General features: G+C 45.1%; 1 protein-coding gene across 1 annotated transcript in view; it reads left to right on the forward strand.

Moving 5' to 3' along the window:
- Window positions 1-25248, forward strand: part of TRANK1 (tetratricopeptide repeat and ankyrin repeat containing 1) — a 99905-nt gene that overhangs the window by 62633 nt on the left and 12024 nt on the right. Inside the window, exons 13-20 of the mRNA XM_072793442.1 lie at window positions 613-3525; window positions 9143-9342; window positions 9655-9792; window positions 14104-14250; window positions 17037-17193; window positions 19961-20049; window positions 22252-22355; window positions 22456-22588. Of these exons, the coding sequence (XP_072649543.1) occupies window positions 613-3525; window positions 9143-9342; window positions 9655-9792; window positions 14104-14250; window positions 17037-17193; window positions 19961-20049; window positions 22252-22355; window positions 22456-22588 (3881 nt within the window). The remainder of the gene's footprint in view (window positions 1-612; window positions 3526-9142; window positions 9343-9654; window positions 9793-14103; window positions 14251-17036; window positions 17194-19960; window positions 20050-22251; window positions 22356-22455; window positions 22589-25248) is intronic.

Here is a 25248-nt window from a genome sequence, read left to right on the forward strand (position 1 = left end):
GCTTTTTTGTCTTTCCTCCTGGGAAAACCAACTATCCAGAATAGGCCAGTTTCTTGGTCAGGCCCACCCATATCTCCTGGCCCCATACCCATGGCTGGATAAGAAGGAGCAACCGTCATGGTGAATGGTCAGGGTGGGTTGCTGGGGAGGATTCTTAAGTTTCAAAATTGGTTGTCTTGGGCTGACAAATACTTTCCAGTTACTTACACCATTTTCAAGGGCCTGGACATAAAGGGTCTTACTGGCACATTATGAACTTATTTTATGATTTCTCAACCTTGACACTATTGACATTTGGACTAGATAATTCTTTGCTTTGGGGCTGTCTTGCACATTGTAGGATGTTTAGCAGCCTCCCAGGCCTCTCCCCATTAGATGCCAGTGGCACCTCACAAATAGTGATAACCATTGGGATATCTTATCTCCAGACATGGCCAGGTTTTCCTTGGGAGCAAATAGGCCCTGGTTTTGAACCACTGGGTTATCAAGCACTTGAGAAGGGGGAGTGCAGTGTTCTGAGATGCCCGTGGTGGCATCTCTCCAAATCCAGGAGTTTCTGTTCCCTGGCAGGAGTGGCTCAGCACTTATAAGGGTTTTGTTTGTGTCTTTCAGCTGACATTGGTTTTAACTTCCTCAGCCACCTGTTGGATCTCTTCTGGTCCAACCCCACTGAATTTTGCTACCTCAACCCCAACATCCAGGACAGCAATGGGAACACGCTGATGCACATCCTCTTCCAGAAGGGCATGCTGAGGCGGATGAAGAAGCTGATAGACCTGCTAGTGAAGTTTGACATCAACTTCAACTTGAAGAACAAAGAAGGCAAAGACGCAAGGCACCGGATTAAGAAGAACGATCCTCTGCTCTTGGCCTGGAACAAAGCTGTGATGGAGAATAGGCGGAGGAACCGGCAGGACTCTGCCACCCACCCTGGCAAGCTCCCAAGGCCCACTGCCCCTGGTCACACATCTCAGCTCAAGTCCCAGGGTTCATCAAAGTCACTGCCTTGCAATGTCACTGCCAGGACCCTGTCCAAAGGAGCCATGGTCCCTGACAGCTGGGAGGCTCTCCCAGATGCCCAGGCGATGAGGCAGGAGTCTGGAGCTGTCAGGCCCTGCTCTATGAGAGACTGCCTGGTGCAGGACATTATGGGTTTAATTCAGCAGGTGGAATTGGATACATCCATCCTGGAGGACTGTGCTCAGGACTCTGAACCTCTGGAGACAGGAGTTGAAATGGAAGTCAAGAAGGACGAGCTCCAGCGGGCCCTGGGGGCACGAAACTCTGACTCTAGTGGGAACAAACACAGCGTCCTTGAGCCAGGGGGTGGACATGCTCAGGCAGGCCTCGGGGCCTCACAGCTCGTTCCTGCTGGCCACAGAGGGAGAGAGGGCAGCGATGATCCAGATAGCTGGAGCACACAGGAGATTGAGTCCTGCCTCCAGGACTTTGAGAACATGACGTGGGAGATCGAATGCACTTCAGAAATGCTGAAAAAGCTGTCCAGTAAGGTCATGACCAAGGTCATGAAGAAGAAAATCATCTTTGCTATCCAGCAGCTGGGGAATGGTGAGTGGACTCAGGGCCTCCAGAAGCGGCTGAAGCATCTGAAGGGAAGCATCCAGCTCTTCGAGGCCAAGCTGGACAAGGGAGCCCGGATGCTATGGGAGCTGGCCATTGACTTCTCCCCTCGATGCAGTGAGAACCCAGAGAAGATCATCGCCATGGAGCGGCACCCACACTGCCCAGAGAAGTCAGGTCGGGTCTACACAGAGATCATTCGGATCTGGGACATCGTCTTGGACCACTGCAAGCTGTCGGACTCCATCAAGGCCATCTGTAGTGCCTACAACCGGGGCCTGTCCTGTGTCCTGCGGAAGAAGCTCAAGGGCATCCACCAAGGCCAGGTGTCAGCCAACATGAAGGTCCAGAAACGCATCCCCCGCTGCTATGTGGAGGACACGGAAGCGGAGAAGAGCCGGGAGCACATGAACCCCGAGTACTTCCCACCGGCCAGCGCAGTGGAGACAGAGTATAACATCATGAAGTTCCACAGCTTCAGCACCAGCATGGCCTTCAACATCCTCAGTGACACCACGACGACAGTGGAGTACCCGTTCCGGGTGGGCGAGCTGGAGTATGCCGTGATTGACCTCAACCCCAGGCCACTGGAGCCCATCATCCTCATTGGGCGGAGTGGCACTGGGAAGACAACGTGCTGCTTGTACAGACTGTGGAAAAAATTCCACATCTACTGGGAAAAGGCTGAGCAGGCAGGAAGCCCGCTGCTGGCCAAGCAGATGTGGCTGAAGAGAAGGTTGGAAGTGGAACCCAGCAAAGACGGTCTAGGTATGGAGGAAGGGGACGAGGACGTGGAAGAGGTGGAGGAAGAAGAGGAAGGTTCCGTGGAAGTGGAAACAGTGGACAGCGTAGATGAGGAGCAGGATAGCGAAACCTGCACAGGGGGATCCAGTGAGGTGCCCGGGGGGCCTGGCCAGGCAACAGAGGTGTGCACCTCAGAGCATCCCCACCAGCTGGAGCATTTACATCAGATCTTTGTGACCAAGAACCATGTCCTGTGCCAGGAGGTGCAGAGGAATTTCATCGAGCTTTCCAAGTCCACCAAGGCCACCAGTCACTACAAACCATTGGAACCCAATGTCCACAAACTTCAGGACCTGAGGGATGAGAACTTTCCTCTGTTTGTCACTTCCAAGCAGCTGCTCCTCCTGCTTGATGCTTCTCTGCCCAAACCGTTTTTTCTGAGAAACGAAGATGGCAGCTTGAAAAGAACCATCGTGGGATGGTCCACACAGGAAGAGTTGACCATCCCCAATTGGCAAGAGGATGAGGAGGAGGCTGAGGTGGACGGGGACAATGGTGAGGAGGATAAAGCTGCAGAAACACGTACATGTGACACTGACCCCCGGGTGTATGTGACGTTTGAGGTGTTCACCAATGAGATATGGCCCAAAATGATCAAAGGGAAAACATCTTACAACCCCGCACTGATTTGGAAAGAAATCAAATCTTTTCTGAAGGGGTCTTTTGAGGCTCTCAGCTGCCCCCAGGGGAGGCTCACAGAAGAAGCATATAAGAAATTAGGGAGGAAGCGGTCCCCCAATTTCAAGGAAGACCGGAGTGAGATCTACAGTCTTTTCTGCCTGTACCAGCAGATCAGGTCTCAGAAAGGTTATTTCGATGAAGAAGATGTCCTGTATAACCTGTCCCGGAGACTGTCAAGGCTCAAGGTGCTCCCCTGGTCCATCCACGAACTCTATGGCGATGAGATTCAGGACTTCACTCAGGCCGAGCTGGCGCTGCTGATGAAATGCATCAATGACCCCAATGCCATGTTTCTCACGGGGGACACAGCCCAGAGCATCATGAAGGGTGTGGCCTTCCGCTTCAGCGACCTGCGCTCCCTGTTCCACTACGCCAGCAGAAGCACCGTGGACAAGCAGTGTGCTGTCCGGAAGCCCAAGAAGATCCACCAGCTGTACCAGAACTACAGGTCCCATTCAGGTATGCCCAGGCTCTGTGCTTGCCTGCAGGGGAGGTTCTGGGACATGTAGGAAGGAAATGATCTTGGAGTTTGTTAGAAACACCCCCACGGGGCAGCCCTGGTGGCTCAGTGGCCCTACAGCCCGGGGCGTGATCCTGGAGACCCGGGATCGAGTCCCACGTCAGGCTGCCCGCATGGAGCCTGCTTCTCCCTCTGCCTGTGTCTCTGCCCCTCCCTCTCTCTCCTCTGTGTATTCTCGTGAATAAATAAATAAAATCTCTAGAAAAGAAACACCCCCACGGACAAGAGATCTTATGGTTTCTGCCGCTCCTCACTTAGATTGATAACTCAAGCTGTGGTTCAGTGGAAATTACATCTTTGGGAGTTTGCCAAGACATGAAAACATTACAGGGGAGCACATGAACTGCTTGTGAACTTTTGTTAAAGCACTTTGGAAGCACCTACTTGTGCCACATAAAGCGATATGCTAGTTACAAATCATTAATTCCCAAATGGGCTTTTCTCCCAAGGAGAAGCCAAAAAAGAGGGCTTGGAGGTGGTAGGAAGATAGCACATACTTAGGTGCTTTTAACTTGAACCGCAGTCGTGCCCCTTCTCTGGGCCTGGTGTGATGCCAGGCAGCCGATGTGGACTACTTGTACTTCATCCTCACAACGACCCTGCCAGGTGAGCAGCTTTTCCATTTCACGGAGGACACCGAAGTATGGAGAGTTTGAATAACACAACATCCATGCCAGCCAGAATCCTTCCTTTGTGGTTTATAAACTGCTCCCACATTCACCTCCTGTGCCCTGCATATGTCCTGTGAACAGTGTGGAGTATTATTTTACATGCTTAGAAATTTATTTAATGGGATCGTATCGTGCCAGACATCTTTCTGCCACTTTGTATTTTTGCTTCATGTTACATTGTGGGGTTTCTGCATATTGATAATGTGGAGTTCCAGTCTCCGCATTTCTAACTAACCTATGTTAGAATTCCATTTTATGGCTGTACCACAGTTTGTTACTCATTTTCCAATAATGGACATTAGGCTCCTGGCAGTTTTTTTACTGTGGCATAAAGTCCTGGAGTTAATCTTCCTGAGCAAATCTCTCTGGATCTGTGTTATATCCTCCTGCTTTGCTTTTGGGGTTGGGTGTGAAATGACATCTAGTATGGTTTGAATTTCCATTTTCTTGAGACGTGGCATCTTTTCATGTGTTTATCCGTAATTCTGTATTCTGTGAATTTCCTATTCTCCTTTGCCTACCTCTTTCATGAGTTGTTTTGCTCACTAATTTAAGAATTTTCTATGATTTTTTGCCTTTGCATCCTTTGTTGATTATATATATTGCAGGGCTTGTCTTTTTAAGTTTGTACGGTAAAACGGCATATAAGTAATGGTGTTCTTTAGTAGGAAGATACCTTAAATTTTAACTTATGAATGTTTTCTTTTACAAGTTGCCTTTTTGTAGCTTAAGAAATTCCTCTGATCTGGAGTTATTAAGATAGTCTCCTATATGATTTCCTAATGGTTTTAAATTTTGCCTTTTATTTCTAAATTGGGTAACTAAATTTAATCTATATAAAATGTATGTGTGGTGTGACATTGTCTTTATTGAACTAACCCTTCTCTGATCTAATTTTACTTTTTCCATATGGAGAATTGGCGTGCTGACGCCATTCACTTCTTGGCATATCTTTGCCTCTGATTTGTAAGGCTGCTTTTCTTATATGTCTGTGACTTTGTTCTGGGCTCCACTGTTTTCTTTGATTTGTCTCATTTGTCTATTCTTGTACTGTTAGCATGATAGCACATTTACCATAGTTATCAGATTCTCTGACTCTATAAGTTGGATTAGAATTTCATTGAATTTATTGCTCTTTGGGAAGAATTCACATCTTTACATCACAGGGATTTCTGAACCTTGGTGTATTTCTCTATTCAGGTCTTCTTTTAGTGCCTTCAATAATATTTTAAAAATTTTCCTCAGACATTTCATATAGCTGTTGGATTTGTCCTAGGGATCTTACACTTTTTATAATTATCATTTTTTGCTGCCCCTTTTTTGCTTTTTCCACGTTTATCAGTTATTATTGGTATAGAAGGATGCTATTGGTTTTATGTGTTGATCTGGTCAATCTAACAATCATGCTGAACATTCTAACTTTTAGATTTTGGCATTTTTTTTTCTGCAGATAATGGCAGTCCTTATCTTTTTTCTATATTTATCATTTGTTTTTTCCTGTTATATTTCATCGGGTAGGATCTTAAGCATAAGCTTTAACAGGCATCTGTGTGTTATTTCTGAAGTTAATGGGAATATTTTTAATATTTTGCCATTTAAGCCTGATGTTTATTATAGGTTTTTGATAGATGCTCTTTTTCTAAATGCAGCTCAGGTAAGCTATGGTTTGTTGGACAGAGAAAATACCCCCCCCCCACACACACACATTATAAAATTAGATTAAAATTCTGATTTGTTTAGCCAAGGAATCAGATAATGAGTAGAAGGCAGGTGACCTCCCAGAGTATAGCGTGCACCACACAACTCAGCCCAGCTCTTTTGGGCTCTGGAAGTCATCACTGATATTGCATTTGAAAAAAATCACAGGATCTGGCTGGGTCTGAGCAGTTCAGCTTCTTGATCTATCATAGTCATTCCTGGGATGTGGATTATGTAGGAAAAGCTAGCACAAAATAATTTATTCTCTCTTTTTTATGTATAGAGTGAAAAAATTGTATTAGGTAACAGAAAAATAAATATATATTTAATTTATTAAATATAAAACAAAAAAGGATGGCATTGTATGTAATAATTACAATCCAAAAAAGAACAGGATGGAAAAAGACATCTCACAAGAACACCATTTGACAATAAAACTTAAGATCTGATTTAGTGGTCATGAACTCCTTTAGTGCTTGTTTGTCTGGGAAAGCAATTTATTCTTTTAATAAGAAATAGAGTCCTGGCCCTCTTTTATCTGTTCAGGAAAGTTTATTGAGCTCCTACCCTGCTTGGCATTGTGTGAGGGCTGGGTGACTGAGGCACATAATTCATTGTTTTTGTCCTCAGGGAATGGTTCCCATGGCACTCCTTTTTCTGTTGTTGGGTCCAGTAGAAGGATCTGGCATGATAGTTGAATGAGCCCCTCATTCTGATTGACCCCCTGAATACCTTGCAGGCTGAAGCATGGCAGAGGGAAGTGTTCCTGGGAACAGTTTTGATATTTTTGCTAAGAAACCCATTGGGACAATGATTACATCAACCCCTCTCCTGCCTCCTTTCTTGGGATGGAGGGAAGACTGTATGTTCTGTGTATAGAATCAGAAAAAAATCCAAATAATATGTACTAGATTTTAGAAACTTTATAAAACACCTAAATGTTAAAAAAACCCTACAAACTAAGCCACTCACTGCTAACATTTTGTTTTATTTCCTTTTGATCTTTTTTTCTTTCTTTTTAAAAAAGATTTTATTTATTTATTTGACAGAGCACTCACAAGCAGGGGGAACAGCAGAGGGAGCTGCAGAGGCAGAGGGAGAGGGAGAAGCAGGCTCCCCACTAAGAAGGGAGCCTGATGTGGGGCTCCATCCCAGTACCCCGAGATCATGACCTGAGCTGAAGCCAGACACTTAACCACCTGAGTCACCCAGGCACCCTTATCTTTTTTCTTTATATACATTAAATGCATTTATCACTGCATTTATTTATTATGTAGTGAATATACGCTATGTTTAGTGAACATTTTACCTTGTGTTTTGTTCTTTTTAAAATTGAGATTCACAAAGCATAACATTCACCCGTTTAAAATCTGCAGTTCAGTGGTTTTAATATATTCACAAGGTTGTGTAACCATTACCACTCTCTAATTCCAGAATATTTTCATCATCCCAAAAAGAAACCCCATAGCATTAGCAGTTGCTCTTCATCTCACCCTCTCCTCCCGCCCCCCTCACACTGCCCTGCTGGGAACCACTGATCTACTTTCTGTCTCTGGATTTGCCTATTGTGGACATTTCCTATAATAGGAATCATACAGTATGTGGTCTTTTGTGTCTGGCTAAGTGATTAGCATAGTGTTTTCAAAGTTCCTCCATGTTGTAGGATGTGTCAGAGTTTCATTCCTTTTTATGGTGGAGCCATCTTTTATTCTTTGGGTAGGCTTATTTAAAAAATTATTTATCTAGTTTCCCTAGAAGGGCATTTCAACAGATTCCTGTTTATCACTGCAATGAACACTTCTGTACCCTTTTCTGATTCTCCCATTAATGTAGATCTCTGGTCTTTGCTAGCTCTTTAGGAGGAGGGAGCTCCAGTATCAGCTGATTTGCTCTGATTTAGCAGTTTCCACTCTTGCTCCCAATTGTATCCATCTAATAATATTACTACTGGGTAGTAATATTTTTCATTATTTGGGAGTAGCAATGGGGACCTGTATGCCCATTTCATGGTGTTCTACCAAGAACATAGTATTCTATCTGGTGTCAGGTAAAGGGCACATGGCCCCTGTGAGCCATGGAGAGACCCTGGATGATCTGTGTCAACTCAGCTTCAAATCCTGTCACTTGGAAGTGTATACTAACTTCTTGGACCTTGGAGTCTATGCTTGCAAAGGCGGGGATTGTCTGGTCTACCTCACTAGAAAGTCCTGAGGATTAAATGGGATAATTTTATGAAGGTGACTGTCATCTGGTAGTGTTCAGTTGGGGTGACTGGCAATGTTCCTCAGAGCTTAGATAAGAAATGGGACCCAGGGAGAAAGCTCTTTACAAAACCCTCTCTCCAGCTCTACGATTTTTCTTAGTTATAGTCCTCTCTTGGTTGGGCATAAACTTGGTGGGAAGGTGTTGGAGGCTTTGGCCTCCAGCTAACAGCCGACAGGGCTGTTACCATGACAACGTCTCTAGGGCTCCAGACTCCAATGAGAGGGTCTGAATAATTTTTGTTTCCTTGCCATCTATAGTAGCCCCTTATATTAGCATTCTAACAGTTTTAATTGGATAAATTATATTTCTGCCTTGAATTTTCTTTATGAGGTAATTTTCTCTGATAATGAGTGCAGATCAGGAACGAGATCCTGCAAAACCTTCTTTTTATTTTATTTTTATTTTTTTATTGGAGTTTGATTTGCCAACATATAGCATAACACCCAGTGCTTATCCTATCAAGTGCCCCCCTCAGTGCCCATCACCCAGTCACCCCAACCCTCCGCCCACCTCCCTTTCTACCACCCCTTGTTCGTTTCCCATAGTTAGGTATTTCTCATGTTCTGTGACCCTCACTGATATTTCCCACTCATTTTCTCTCCTTTCCCCTTTATTCCCTTTCACTATTTTTTATATTCCCCAAATGAATGAGACCATATAATGTTTGTCATTCTTAACAACACATCTCTGCCTTGATCCTCTGTACCCAGAGTAATACCTTGCAGGGCCAAAGTGATAATCTAATGGGAGCTGGAAATTGGCTTGCAATTATCCATACTGTCAGGGCCCATACCTCTTCTCAGGGAAATAAAACCAAAGCCAAACAAACAAAGCACAAAAGCACATACACACACACAAAAAAAACCCCAGACATGTTGTTGTGTTACTCAGCATCTGACATGTGCTTTCTGTTTTATCTCAGGAATCCTCAATCTGGCATCTGGGGTAGTGGACTTACTTCAGTTCTATTTCCCGGAATCTTTTGATCGCCTTCCCAGGGATTCTGGCCTCTTCGATGGTCCCAAACCAACTGTCCTGGAGTCTTGTAGCGTGAGCGACTTGGCAATTTTGCTCCGAGGGAACAAAAGGAAAACTCAGCCTATTGAATTTGGAGCCCACCAGGTGAGCTTCTTGGGATTGCATGTTGTGAAATAAAAGGCAGTTTGCAGTTGAAAAAAAGTTTAGCGGGCTGAATTATTCCACTGGATAGAGTTCAATAGCCCCTCTGCCATAGTGGGTAAATTTCAGATCCGGGTGAATGAAGAGTTGTTAATATTTCACCTTAAGTGGTTGACCAAGCCCAGGCCAGCCGCTTTGTTTTAAAGATGATTCCTGCCTCCCACAGAAATTGACTGAGCTTTACCAGATTTATCTTTGTAAAATTTGATGTTTTCTCTTCCCTACCTCCTCCTCCTTCTCCCCCTCCCCCCCCAGGTAATCCTTGTAGCTAATGAAATGGCAAAGGAGAAAATTCCAGAAGAGCTGGGGTTGGCACTTGTGCTGACCGTTTATGAAGCAAAAGGCTTAGAATTTGACGATGTCCTCCTCTACAACTTTTTTACGGATTCTGAGGTATGTTACGCTGAATTCTTTTCATGCTGTGCACGCATATATATGAGCTACACTTCCACTCTGGGCAAGAGAACGTGGAGCTGAGTAGAAGTGAGTTTGTCACAGGTACCTGTTTCCATTCTGGAGCACCATCCATTTGGTGGGAGCTTCGTGTGCTTGGATGTGGGTTCTGCCAACAGCTGTGGGTGGTTTCACAGTGTGTCATGGACTGATTCTCCCATGCCCTGCCCTGCTCTCTTGTGTTCAGCTTCTTCTGAACGCTTGGTACCTGAGTGCCAGCTTCCAGTTTTCACTAGCTCTGTTATCCTTGACTCCCAAGGATGCTCCAGTTGGAGTGACCTCTAAGGAGAGCCTTACAAATGGAGGCAAGGTTAGCAGTGTCCACCCTATGAGGACAGAGCTGGGCAAGTTCAGTTCATAGAAAGAGAAACTCCAGGAAGACAAATGAGGCTTGGTTTCTGGCCCCTGGATCAGGTAATGTGGGGGATGAGGACATCTGCCCTGCCTGGGAGCTCTCTTCTGGCATGGCTTCACCACTGCTTGCAGCCCATGCAGACAATGGCAATGAAAGAGTCCCTAGACGGACCCCCCAGTGACCTCCGTGCCAGCCCACCGCTTTGACTTGGCTCCTGAGTCCTTGGATGGTCTTTCTTCCCTGGCTTAGTACATTATGGGTAGAGTCTCCAACTCGAGCCACGGGTTTCTCTCCACCACTGTGGTGTGGTGGGGGCTCGGGCTGGCTGCTGACTGTGCTGTGGGGTCTCCTCTGGGCACTTAGCTGGCTGTGTCCTGGTCCCTGTTACAGACTTCTGACTGCACATGGTGGATGCATGAAGGGGCTGTTTTTTTACATTTAGGTTAGGAGCACTGTTAGCTTTGACACCTTAAAATCTGTCCCCAAACTGACTTTAAATAGAGTCCTTATTTTTTTTCCTGGTCTTTAAAAAAATGTGGTATTGCCTTGATGATACCTACGACTACTTCATGATTTATAAAGTACTTTTTGAATGCTTTGTTGCCTTTCATCATCCTCCAGTAACCCACTGAGGTTGAATGTATTTTCATTACCCTCATACTACAGACAAAGCTGAGGGTTGTGGAAATTAAGTAAATTGCCCATAGTCATGATGTAGGTGCCAGAGCCTGGAGACCAACTCAGATGCTTTGAGTTCTCTGTTTCGTGATCTTTCTTCTATACTCCTTTCCGTTTAAAGCCCTGCATGCAAATTGGCTTCCAGAACCTTCTTCGATGAATATATCATTGCCGTATCTTAAGTACATTCCTTTTCTATTGACTTTTGCTAATTAAATCAGATGCACTCTCATTAACCCTGAAACCATTTTTAATCTCTGAGAACTAACTCTTTTTTCTCATAATACATCCATTGGTTATGGTTGGACCGAGGCTGTGCTGAAAGAGGAAGGGGTAAGACTTTGTTGTTCCTGTCCTTTATTAACTGCCACTTGTATGCTTGTGTTAGTAAGAAGCCCAAGGAGCTCTGGACTCATGGATCTGTAACTTGTGGTTGATTCTGTTTGTGAAAGAAAAAAATCCAGTTTTTCTGCCTCACCTCGATCCCGGAAATGGCAAAGGCTCAGATATCTTGATCCTGTGCTCCCAACCAATGGCTCAGTTTGTTACATGAAGTTAAAATAATCACAAATTGAATCTTTTGGTAACATCCACTTCATACCATGTGCACCATAAGATTTCTAAAAAGACTCCTGATGCTGTGTTTCTCAGTTTCTTAGGAATGTCATTATGCATTGCCTGGCACAAAGAACCCCCTCTGTGTATCATTGCCAAACTCAAGACCAAAAAACATCTCATTTCTAAATGAGAGGAAATACTTTAATCAAAGCAGAGGAAAGACAAGGATCACATAAGTCTTCAGTCACCTGTAGTCTGGCGCCCCATGTGGGGTTTCCTTTGGGGTGACTGGCTGTAGGCTGCTGCATAGTAATTGTATTTGACACAGGGGATAGTGGAGAGCTCCTCTCTCCATCCCTGGCCTCTTCTTCCACCCCTGGCTTATGTTTCTGGCAGACTTTCTCTCTGTGCATGCATGTAGGGGCAATTCTTGTTGCCCTGGCATGTGATTCTTCTCTTTAGAGCAATTTTTTCTCTGTCAACCACTGCATAGTTGCCAGGTCCATCATCTGAGATGGGGAAGGGACCAAGGAATGGTTACACCAAGTCCTTATTTTCTAGGATTTGGCTTCATTTGGGGGAGCAGCAGTCATTCTCCTAGTCACCCCCAAACTCTCCTCCTATGGGGACTTGAGGGCTTGCCATTTACACTCGGCCACAGTGGGCAGTCCTTTCCTTCTTTTTAATGTGTGAATGGGACAGGAGGGACTTTGAAAACCACAGCTTTTATGGGTTAATCACAGAACAGGCCCCACCAAGGTGATCTTCACAATGATCAGTCCCCATGGAAGCAGCTGGAAGACTTAAATGCTACTTCTTTTATTGTCAGAGGTGCTGTAGGCCTGTATTCTTGCCACAGATACACGGACTCACTCCTCAAAGGCTCTGTCTTGAAAGTAAAGTGTGTTTTATTCCTGGAAACAGGATAGTCCTGTGCCATTCGAGTGGCTTTTGCTACTCATTCAGCAGTTGTAGAATACATTGGGCTTCACTAGCCCTTCCAAGGTCAGCTGATCTGCGCCTCATGCTGGCTCCCAGGAGAGCCTTGCAAATGTCAAAATGCTTGTGTCTTTTGCCTGCCTTCCTTGGCCAATGATTCAGTGGTGTGAATGCCTCTGTAAAGAGGATAGTCATAAATATGTCCTGAAGGCTTTTTTTTTTTTAAACTCCCAACTACATAAATGATTACATGATTCACATCTCTTTTTCAGAATACGGTGATTAATTCCATAATTCCTAACCACATAAAGAGTGGTTAGGAGCATAACCACTCTTATTTAATAGACAGTGTTAATTTTTTTAATATCGAAATGATTTTAATGCAATAATAATTTCATTAATATTAAGTAAGTTAAACAGTGTTTAAAACATTTAACTTGATACTTATATAGTTTAAGTTATGGGGTGACCTAAAGGAGATCATGAGCTGTATGTACTCCATGTTTTCATTACTCTTGAGAAGATACATAGGTGACAAGTAGCACCATTTTATACATGGAAAAGTAAAGGCTGAGGGGAGTTAACTAGCTACTTACTCTCACAAGATACAGTGAAGTATGAAATCTGAAATTTCATAGGAATTCTTCCCTTTAAATATTGCATGTATTCTGGGTACTTTAGCTTTACCAGAGTCTCCTAACCATGGTTCCAAGGGCCGCATCCATCCTACTTGTGTATGGCCTGTGGGGTAACAGTGATTTTTACATTTTTAAATGGTTAAAAAAAATCAAAGGAATATAATGTTACGTGACACATAAAAATTATATTAAGTTCAATTTTAGTGTTGAAAAATATCATTTTATTGGGACATACATACTCCTTCATCTGTATAAATGACAATGGCTGCTTTTGCATCATAACAGAGTTGAGTAGTAGTGAGAGACCACATGGCCCACAAAACCTAAAATATTTATCATCTGACCCTTTAAAGAAAAAATTTACCAACGTCTACATAGTCACTATGGTTTTGTGGCTTCAGTTTGGATAAAGGGACAAGTGGCTAAAATATCAACTAGTTGTCAAGCATTGTATTAGACACTTGACATTGATTATTGCCTTTTATTTCCCAGTAAACTTGGGTAGTTCTAGTAGTCCCATTTTATAGAGCAGGAAAAGATGTGGAGGAAACAATTTGTCTGAGGTCACGTAGCTAGTCAGTGAAAGAACTGAGATATAAATGTATTCTGTCTAAGCTCAGTCTCCTGTGCACAATATACTCCATAGCTCCTGAATTGGTTCCATCCTTGGTCGAATAATTTAGTTAGAAAATTTTGTCATATGTATTTTAACAGCTGACACTAAGTGGCGTCTCTCACACATTATGAGTGGGGTGAAGGACACTGGGCTCCTGCCTCCATACTGCTTGCTGAAATTCTTTAAACAAGAAACTTCCTGAGTGCTTAGCCTTCCTCCGGAAGTGGGTATGTGTGCTTGGCTTCTCAGCTGTCTTGGCCAAGTGTCTGGAGGAGTTTTCATGGTAGCTTCCCCTTTCCCTGCCTGTGCAACCTGAGGTTCCCCCAACTGAAGCCATAGGACGTCCTCCTCCTTATAGCTGGGGCTGAGGGCCCCATGCCCAGAAAAGGGATCTTAATTCACCTTTAGGCTGTGTGTATGGTTCAAGAGCATATTCTATTGGTCTTTAATTTGTCATTGTCGTTCAGGCTTACAAGGAATGGAAGATCATTTCTTCATTTACGCCTTCATCATCTGACTCCAGAAAGGAAAACTGGCCACTGATTGAAGTGCCCCTGGAGAAATCTAGCTCCTCCCAGGGTCGGTCTCTCATGATGAATCCCGAAATGTATAAGGTGATTTTCTGCCATTTGTCTATATGCTGCTTTGACAGGGAGCCAGTAAACAAAGTTTGGGTGAGAGGATGAGGTTAAAAATAGAGCCCAGTACTTGATTGGTTTTCTTGCACATCAGCACTGAGGAGTGGAGGATGGGAGTGGGCATGTCAGGGATCTCAGTGTTGGCAAACTCTCTTTTAAAAATTTTTTTTGTTGTTGTTGGAGTTCAATTTGCCAACATATAGCATAGCACCCAGTGTTCATCCCGCCAAGTGCCCCCCTCAGTGCCTGTCACCCAGTCACCCCAATCCCCTGCCCACCTCCCTTTCCACTACCCCTTGTTCGTTTTCCAGAATTGGGTGTCTCTCATGTTTTGTCACCCTCACTGATATTTTCACCCATTTTCTCTCCCTTCCCTTTATTCCCTTTCACTAATTTTTATATTCCCCAAATGAATGAGACCATATAATGTTTGTCCTTCTCCGATTGATTTGTTTCACTCAGCATAATACCCTCCAGTTCCATCCACGTTGAAGCAAATGGTGGGTATTTGTCGTTTCTAATGGCTGAGTAATATTCCATTGTATACATAGACCACAGCTTCTTTATCCACTCATCTTTCGATGGACACCGAGGCTCCTTCCACAGTTTGGCTACTGTGGCCATTGCTGCTAGAAACATCGGGGTGCAGGTGTCCCAGCGTTTCACTGCATCTGTATCTTTGAGGTAAATCCCCAACAGTGCAATTACTGGGTCATAGGGCAGATCTATTTTTAACTCTTTGAGGAACCTCCACACAGTTTTCCAGAGTGGCTGCACCAGTTCACATTCCCACCAATAGTGCAATACGTTTCCCCTTTCTCCATATCCTCTCCAACATTTGTTGTTTCCTGTCTTGTTAATTTTCCCCATTCTCACTGGTGTGAGGTGGTATCTCATTGTGTGGTATCCCTGATGGCCAGTGATGCGGAGCATTTTCTCATGTGCATGTTGGCCATGTCTATGTCTTCCTCTGTGAAATTCCTGTTCATGTCTTTTGCCCATTTCATGATTGGATTGTTTGTGTCTTTGCTGTTCAGTTTAATCAGTTTGCAAACTCTCTTTTCTCAGCAAAGAGTGAGGCTTGATGGTTGGGGCGCTGTCTGAAAGTGAAAGGGGGCTATACCTTCTAATCACCTCTGGGACTCAGTGTGTTCAGAAATTTTGAAGTTGCTGACAGAGAACTCAGATGTGAAGTCTAGGACAATAGTTAATGGAGACTTTTAAACCAGCCTTAACTGTTGTTGGGGCTAAAAAAATTTTTCTCTACCATTTAAGATTCATCTAGCCAGTCTAAACATTAAATTGACATGAGATGAATTAACAGAAAAAAAAACACTTTAATAATGTATGTACAGGGAATCGAAATAAACATGAGATTCCAAAAACAGGCAAAACGAGATGTATATGTCATCCTGAATCAGGAAAAAGGGGGTAGGTCTCTAGGACTTCAAAGGGAAAGAAAGTGATTCACAAGAAGATGAAAAAGATGCATGTTTGGTCAGAAAATGTTTGCTGGGCCATCTAGAAACAATGAGACATAGAAAGGAGTTCACATAAGCAGACTTTGCTATAATGCTCCCTGTTTGCCACCCATAGTTCATATAATACTATAGTTATCTATAGTGGTTGTTCTGTTCCTGGAACAGGTTGTCTAAATTCTTTTAGGCAGTCTGGGTGAAAGCCAAAGTTTCTTCCCAAACCTTTTGTTTCTTAAAAATAATTTGCCTAGGGCAGCCCCAGTGGCGCAGCCGTTTGGCGCTGCCTACAGTCCAGGGCGTGATCCTGGAGACCCAGGATCGAGTCCCGCGTTGGGCTCCCTGCATGGTGCCTGCTTCTCCCTCTGCCTCTCTCTCTAGCTGTGTCTCTATGAATGAATAAAATCTTAAAAAAAAATAATTTGCCTAAAATAATCCACATGCCAACTCTCCACATTTGGGGGTGGCAAATTTTGCTCCCCTATACTGTTAAGGGAGCCAACCTGCAGCTACCTCACTGAGGAGGAGGCCAAAGCTGAGCAGTGCTGCAGACTTCTTGACTGAGGGAGGTTGATGGGGGTCTCGAGAGTGAGGGCAACATCCCAGAAAATTGAATCAGTGAAACTAAAAACTTGAGGGAGAAACTACCGCCCTAGTTTAATGTCTCCTACAAAGTGCAAAACAAACAGAATAGCAATTATCAGGTTATTTTTGTAAATGCCTAGAAGGCTCTGCAGAAATAAAAGTTCAATCACTGCCAAACTGTGCAAACCTCTAGGTAGCCATGAATCCACTGTTGTTTTGAAATGTGCATTATTTAATCAAGTTGGCCCTCCCCATGTTCAAGTCATAACCTGCTTATATCTGCAGTCCTCAATCATGGCATAGGTCATGAATAATTTTGTAGTAATGATAATGGTCTTAGAAGTGTATGACTGGCTTAATCTTTAAAAATAAGTTACAGTAATTGTCTAAGATGTAACCACTGGGATAGATTGAGTGAAAGGTACATGGGACCTCTTTATGCTATCTTTATAACTTCCTATGAACCTATAATTATTTCAAAATATAAAATTACAGTAGATCGGGCAGTCCTATGCTAATGCTGTGCTTCCTTACTAGAGCTTCACTTATCTGTGCTGTGGCCACCGTGAGCCCCTCCTGTCCTGCTCACGCTTGTGCTGTACTTAAATTTGCTTTTTGTATTTTACCGAAATGAGTAAGCCCATGAAGTGTATCACATTGAAGCTATAGACAAGCAACTCTCCACCTTTGTTCTCAATTTAGCTCCTCAATGGAGAGCTGAAGCAGCTATACACTGCCATCACACGGGCCCGGGTTAACCTCTGGATCTTTGATGAAAACCCAGAGAAGCGGGCTCCTGCTTTCAAATATTTCATGAGAAGAGATTTTGTCCAAGTTGTGAAGACAGATGAAAATAAAGGTAAGGTCTCATTAAAATATTCTGGATGTCAGATACAAAAGGTGTTACTCTAACTTCTTCTTATGATCAGCTATAAAGGATATATAGGTTTTTTTTTTTAAGATTTTATTCTTTTATTCATGAGAGACACACAGAGAGAGGCAGAGACACAGGCAGAGGGAGAAGCAGGCTCCCGGGGATCCCGATGTGGGACTTGATCCCAGGACCTCAGGATCATGCCCTGAGCCAAAGGCAGATGCTCAATCACTGAGCCACCCCGGTACCCCAAAAGATATAGGTTTTTGAAAATGCTTTCTTTCCACATTCTTCTGAGAAATGAGAGTTTGTATTTACTGCTAAGGTGTGCGGGGTGTGTGTGGTTGTAATGCGGTGGGAGGAGGTTAACTCCTTCAGGGAAGATCTTTAAAAGTGAGGATTATGGCAGGTGCCTGGCTGACTCAGTGAGTAGTGCATTTGAGTCTTGATCTCAGGGTCATGAGTTCAAGCCCCATGTTGTGCATGGAGCCTGCTTAAAAAAAAAGTGAGGGTCATGGGCGAGGGTGAGAGGAAATAGGCTTTGTTGGGGGAACACCAATTGCTATGGTCTTTGGACAACTGACTGGCAATATCTATCAAAATAAAGAATGTACTGGTTTAAAAGTGACCCAACAATTCCTGTTCCAGGAACCTATCCTAGAGATATTCTTGTATAAAATCTCAAAGATACATGCACAAAAGTGTTCCTCACAGTCCTGTTTATAATTATAAGAAACTAAGATGACCTAAGTGTCTGCCAGTGAGAAACTGTTCATAGAGGCTGCTCTCATCCTAGGACTGAGCCAAACCAATATTGTGTGTTGTTTGGATCCCTTGCAGAGACTAGCTAATTAAAAAAAGGAGTGAAGATCTCCTGATAGGATAACTAGCAGAGAAGTAATCAGCCCTTCATAAAGGAGAAAGTTGTTGTCTTTCTTGTGGGTTAGCTAGCTGTTGAGTTGGTCTCTCCAGGCCACAGTTAATTTCTCTAAGGAAGGGGGAAAGTGCAGGGCTTGGCCACTGTGCAGAGGTCTGCTGATTTCCTGAGCATTTTCTGGCCAGTTTTATGGGGGCTATTTCTGGTTGCAGCCAGTGGCCCATTTGGGGACCAGGGTTAGCTGTTCTGTTCCTGGGCTGTTACATGTAATGGGGGAAAGTTGAAGTCTTGGAGTTAAAAAACAAACAAACAAAAACCTAGCTTCTCATGAGAACATTAGAGCTTTCTACCTGTGTAGCCATGTGACTTTGTCCAGGCTCACTTTCTCATCCTGGGCCTTCATTTCTTCAACGAAAACGGAGCAAGGGGGCTGGCCTGCCGGAGTCATTCTTAATCTTTCTGCAGCCTGTATTCTTTATTCTCAAAAGAGATTCTGGTGCCTGTTGCAAGAGGTCATCAAGACAGTCAATTTTCTTTCACTTAAAAATTCAGAATGAAACGAGATCACTATTTTCTGTCTTGGTAGCATTAAGAGTACAAGAAAAAGGACAGTCTTAAGTGTGTTGTAAGTTGCACATGGTAAAGTCTGGGAGAACATCTGTTCCCACCGTTCAGGGGAGCTTGTGAGGAGCGTGGTGACGTGTAACTGGGGTGTTTTTATCATCGTGCCGGCCCTGTGCAGAGATACCAGGGGGCTCTGCTACAAGGGTGAAGTGTCACCAGAGCACTGATAGCACATGGAGTCAGGACAAGATGCTGCAAAGCAGTGCTGCAGGGCATGGTAGAGGGCTGGCAAGAAGGATTTTGGACCTTCTAAATGAAGCTGGCAGGTCCGCCTTGCTGCCCCCCATGCATATCCCTTGGCCCGGGTATCCTGGACCCGTTCGGCCCAGGTTTGGCTCTCAGCCCTGTGCTGGTGTTCAGTCTTTCATGTGCTCCTTGCAGCTGTGGCTCAGAACCTGCAGAGAGGGTTGTCCACTGCCGGTGATGTTCGGGGGGCTGCAGGAGGGGTGGCTAATCTAGTCACCAGCAGGCGAGTGTGACAACAGAAGGGCCTGACGGCAGGTGGTTATGATGGTCTATGCCCACCCATGAGGATATGTCACGTTGCTTACCCTGAGTGCAAACTCTGCACATTTGAAAGTACTGTAAAACTCTGTCACCTCGTTCCTTGCTAAAGGCCCTGGGTGGAAGTTTGCTAAGAGCTACACGGCTTTGGATTTTCAAGGACGAATTAGAATTTTCTGTTTTCTAATCCGTAGCCATAGGAGAGGTGGGTAGACTGAAGTTCAGAAACTGAGCAACATCCTTTCTTACCCCTACTTCCTTTTTCCAAAACCCACAGCAACCTGGCTTGCTAAGCTAAAATCTATCTTAAAATGAATCCTATAAAGACAATGCAGGTGTATTCATTTGCCTGGGCTGCCATAATAAAGCCCCATAAGCCATACTATCTTATGGTACTGGAGGCAAGAAGTCCAAGATCGAGGTGTCAGCAGGTTTGGTTTTTTTCTGAGACCTCTCTCCTTGGCTTGTAGATGGTTCCATGTGAGCCCCTGGTGTCTCTTTCTGTGTGTTAATCTCCTCTTCTTATAAGGACCTAGAGTCACCCTAACGGCCTTGTTTTAACTTTATCACCTCTTTTAAAGGCCCTGCCTCCAAATATAGCCAAATATATATTCTGAGGCACTGAGGTTTAGGGTTTCAACTTATGCAATTTTGGGGTATGGGAAGGGAGCCAACTTCAGCACATAATGACAAGTTTAAGAGAACGAATGGCAGAGAAACAAACCCACTTCTCTTTTCTCATTTTAGACTTTGATGACAGCATGTTTGTTAAGACTTCAACGCCTGAGGAGTGGATTGCTCAAGGAGACTATTACGCCAAACACCAGTGCTGGAAGGTAAGGGGCTGGACCTGGAGTAGGGGCAAGGGTGAGGGGGTGGTGCAGGGAAGGTCTTTGTGATTAGTGACCTCATCAGGCCTCACAGGCAGGTTTCTCACCATCATGCTCATCACCAGGATAAGGCCAAGGTTTGGGTGCTTGTGCTGCTGCTTCTGAAACATCAGGCCATCCTTGATGAGGAGAGCTCCCTGTCCGGCTCCTTCTCCAGTGCAAGCATGACAACTCTTTGCAGGGACCAGGTGCCATCATGTACTGAGAGGAAAACAGAGGGTCCTGGCCTCTGCTGCACAAACAAAGCCTGATGCTCTTTTCTTTCCCTCCTGTGCTCTGTGTTTAAAAATTTGTGCCATCATCGCACTGCATTTTGAAATAGTACCAGATTGGTCATTTGTTTTTCAAACTGATCTGACATAGACTTGACTCCCAATCTGAGTCTTTATCACTTGAGTGAGTTGACCCATTCTGGGCCACAAGTCATCCTAGTGAGCTTGAGCAGCCTTCTTCAGCTCACTAGGATGAGCAGTCAGTTCTAAGGGGTGAGAAAACAGAATGCACCCTGCTGCGTGTTTGGGTGTGTCTGGAAAGTGTTTCCATAAATATGTAGTATTTAGTTGCTAGAACTTGACAGAACTCTGAAGCTTTATTCACTGCCCATCCTTGTTGTAACTTGGCTGCTAATATAAAACCAAGATTCTTTTTAGGGGAGGGAGCACGGAGGGAAGAGTGGAATAATATCCAGCAGGTATGGATATGAAATTGGAAAACTAGCTAGTCTTTCCCTTTATTCCCTTCAGAACACTGTTGGTGTCAACCCATACATGTTGCCCATGGAGTTCCAAGTCTTTATCCTTTTAAAAAGACCCTTTGAATATTTGAATCTGAAATCTTTTTATGGGAGTTGGTGCAGATGAGAATGTTATAAAAAGGCTTCTCCTCACCTGATTTTGAATCCACTAGAGGACTTCAGGACTCAGGTGGTTTCCTGAGTTTTTGGCTGCATGTCAGTGACTGTTCCAGAACCACTCACGCATTCGCTTGAGATTCACTCATTCAACAAATTCCTGTTGAACTTTGGGCCAAACATTGTGTTTAGGTTGCAGGGATATGATGGTGAGCAGTTCAGGCACTCAGAAGAGTGCACAGCTCCAGCTGTTGGCAGGTATCCCAGATGAGAAACCAGCTGCCCCTAGAACCACCTGTCCTGGACAGGGAGGCCAGAGGAGGCTGTTTTAAGTAGGAGCCTTGAGCTGAGGGCCTATGGGATAAATGAAGTTAACTGGGCAGAGAAGGTATGGAAGAGCATTTCAATCAGAAGGAGCACCATGTGCAAAGGGCCAGTGCGGGAAGGAGTATGGCACAAGTCATGGGAATGGAAGGAGCCCTATGAGGCTGGGGAGGCTGGAGCAAAGAGCCTGAGGGAACAAGATGTCATCTTGTCTACATAATCCTTCCCTCAGCCACACTGAGACCTAATCTTTACATGCTGGACCAGACGTGACTTTCTACCCTATGGCCTGTGCTTTGAGACATGGTGTCAACATGCCCGTTTTAGAAAAGCAGCTTTCTGCTGGCAGGAATAGGGGTCCCGGCAACTCTCCTGTGATGCTCATCTGCCTACCTTCTGCTTGCTCAACACAGACCTGCATGACCCACAGATCTAGCCAGTTATCTTATGGAATGTGATGACACCATCTCCATCCCCATCTCTACCCCCATTTCTGTGCTGTAGCTGTTCTACCAACACTGTTGGCCATTATAGTTACCGACTAGAGAAAACCTATGTAGGGCCCAGAAGAGCTGCTGGGTGACTTTGGGTCCATGGCTCTGTGTCTTTGCTACTGTATGCTATGAGAGGGATGAAACTTCTCCCACGTGGCTGTTGGAAGATTCAGTGAAGGTGTTAATTCTGGTGGTTTGTAAAAACACATCCTGCATCCCTTTTCCGTGGATTCCTTGGATTCAGGGCACTTCCACAAGGAAGTGGAGTAGGAAGTGTTCACTGGTCATATTACTGGGCTTTATCCTATGAGGCCATTTTTTTTTAAAGCTCATCAGCCCATTCCTGCTCCTCCCCCTCAGGCTGGGCTGGGGTGAGACTCACTGCCTTGTCAGTGCAAACGTGGCATGTGTGCTTTAACCCTTGTTCTGTGTGTCACCTCCAGCCCCTTGCTGGGAATCAAAAATTTTTGCCTGTTTTAGGTTGCAGCCAAGTGTTACCAAAAAGGAGGTGCTTTTGAGAAGGAGAAGCTGGCGCTGGCCCACAACACCGCCCTGAACATGAAATCCAAGAAAGTCAGCCCCAAGTAAGAGTCGCAGGGGTCATCTCTGATGAGATTGGCTGGTGAGCTCTGTTGGGGCGAGGTCACCATGCCGTGGGTACTCTGTTTTCTCTCCCTCCTCCAGGGAGAAGCAGATGGAGTACTTAGAACTGGCCAGAACCTATCTGGAGTGCAAGGAGCCAAAGCTGTCCCTCAAGTGCCTGAGCTATGCCAAGGAGTTCCAGCTGTCTGCCCAGCTGTGTGAGAAGCTGGGGAAGGTATGGGCCCAGCCCACGCTGCCACTGGGAGCACTGGGCTGCTCTGGAGCAGACTCCCTCAGCCCCTGCTTGCATCAGGGAGGGGCTCTGGGCCTCCAGAGAGGGACAAGTCGGCCCCAAGGACTGTAGGGCAGCTGTTCTTTCTCCACTTGCCCAAGTGTTTACGTGGCTCCAAAGATGTGTTATGTGTGCATGCCTGTCTGTGTAAATGTTTGCAACCTGATATTAATCATGGGAGGCCAGGTGTTCAAATCCAAGGGAAGGTGGGCTTTGGAATATTCCTCCCTTCCTGTCCTCCGTGTTCAGTCTGGAGTCTGCCTGTGTGAATAACCTGGCACTGATATGGCAATTTTTCTGGGTTCTCAGCAATTGCTCTAGATCTGCACCAACCAGTCTAGCAGCCACAAGCCCCAGGTGGCTATTTAATGACAATGTAATAAAATTACAAAACCAGTTCCTCAGTCTCACTAGCCATATTTCAAGTGCTCATTGTTATAGAATATTTCCATCATTGCAGAAAGTGCTGTCAGACAGAGCCGCTGATCTAGAACTTAGCTACTCACAGAATGGCCAGCAGGCTGGTGGCGGGACACAGATTTTTATTTGTCTGCCAAAGGATTAACACAGAAGGAGACAGTAACCAATGAGCGACTATTACAGCAATTTGGCATTGCTAGAACATTCAAGCAGTGATGACTTTTTTTTTTTTTTAACAATTCCCTTGTCTTTTTTTCCCTTGAGATATAATTGGCATGTAAAATTTTATTAGAGGTATTTGGCATATGTATATATTGCAAGATGATCACTATAGTTAAGTTTTGTTAACATCCATCACTATGTAGAGTTATAAGAATTTTTTTCTTGTGAGGAGATCTTTTAAGATTTATTCTCTTAGCAACTTTCAAATATACCACAGTGTCAACTATAGTCATCACGCTGTACCTCACACAATTCACTTCCAGTGTATCTGTTGTGAGGGCCTGGAGGTGTAGAGCTAGGTAGCTTGAGAAGCTGTGCTTTAGAAAGCCCAGCTGGGGCTGCTGCATTCTCCCCAGAGGGGCTCTCTGGTTCTCCAGCAGGGATGCGGGGCTCCATGGCTCTCTGAATGTAGTAGCTCCTGGATCCTCAGAACACCGTGGACATTGGGTAGTTGGGGGTGGCACCTACTGGGGACTTTGAACTGTGGCCCCAAGTCAGTGGGGCCCACCTGGTACTGTCTGACCTGCCCTATGTTTATTAGGGGATGTGACTTGTTAGCATGTGGGAGATGGGAACGGGTTAGGGATTTCAGGGTGGGTGGGAGTTTGGGTCCTAAGATCTAGGAATTAGGGTAGCTTCCATCTTTACTACATGTTATGGTTGTTAGCCCTTCAATCTCCCATGCTGCCACCTGGACCTTGAGTGGTGACAATTGCAGGGAACCAGCCTAAGCCTTTGCTCCCTCTTTTTGCCCACCAGTGCCAGCTCCGGCTATGACCGAGTCAGGGACCGCCTCCTTACTTACTCACCTTGCCCACCTCCCCGACCTGGCAAGCTCTTCCTCAGAAAGTAGGAAGCAGGGGAACCAGAAGGCCAGAAGTACAGCCTGTGTTCCCTTCTTTGTGACTTCTGTGCCTTCAAAAATGGAGGCCACCCCGCTCCTGGTGACAAAGCATTCCCTGTTTCCTTCCCCTTCCACAGGCTTGATCACTGGGGGCAGCCTCTTCTGCTTTCTCTCCCCAGTACATTCTAGCAGCTCCAAGCCCCATCCAGGGAGGGGTCCGGTTCCTTTCTTTGCTCAGACTCCTCCCTGAAAGGGTGTTCAACCCTCAGCAGCCTCAGACCTCCTGAGGTCATCCCACAACACTAAACAGCACGATTCAAGTTGACCAATATGGCAGCAGCCTTTGTCAACATCCTTATACCAGATTGCCTCCCTGTCCTCAGCCCCCAAATGTGTGCCACCCCTGCAAAGAAATGGTTGTGAGGAAGCGCTGGGGGCGTAAGACTTTTTTGTAGGGATTCCTCTGCCTTGCCTGCTTCTTGCCTCTTTGCTGAGAGCGACATTGGTCCTCTGGAAACCTCTCAAGGCCCTTGCTTTGGATTCGAGGGGGACCCCTCCCCTCAGGGAGCAGAGTGTACAGAGCATGGGGGCTGCCACTTAGAGCCAGCCCTCTGCTCTCTCTCTACTTGGACACACGCTTGGCACCTCATAGGGCGTGCACTCTCGCTTGGAGATTTTCCTTCTGAGTAATCAGTATTGTCAGGAGAGGACAAGAGACAGGGTTATAGATGTTCTTTCTGGTTATGGGGTTGTATCCATGTGGCTGAGATGGGTCTAGATACTCTCTGCTCTGAAAGGTCTCTGGACGTTGAAAAACCTGATCCCTGAATTTTCTTTGTATTTTGCTACTTGGTGTAGATGATCTAGATGAAAAAAAAAAAAGCCAGCTGAGATTTATTAGAGGGCCTGGCCTATGTGTTTTGTCTTGTTTCCCTTTGATTTTGTTTTCTCTCTGGATCTCAGGTGCAGCAAGTAGAATTATGAAGTGAGATATTCAACAAATAGGTGGGCCCCTCCTGTGTGCCAGGCACTGTGGGTGCTCACAGCCAGTGACAACATAGGGGCCTCTGCCTGTCACAGAGTGTCCCTTCCTAGTGGAGGAGAGGGATGGCAGACA

Source organism: Canis lupus, chromosome 22 (genome assembly GCF_048164855.1).
Source record: "Canis lupus baileyi chromosome 22, mCanLup2.hap1, whole genome shotgun sequence".
Taxonomy (NCBI): domain Eukaryota; kingdom Metazoa; phylum Chordata; class Mammalia; order Carnivora; family Canidae; genus Canis; species Canis lupus.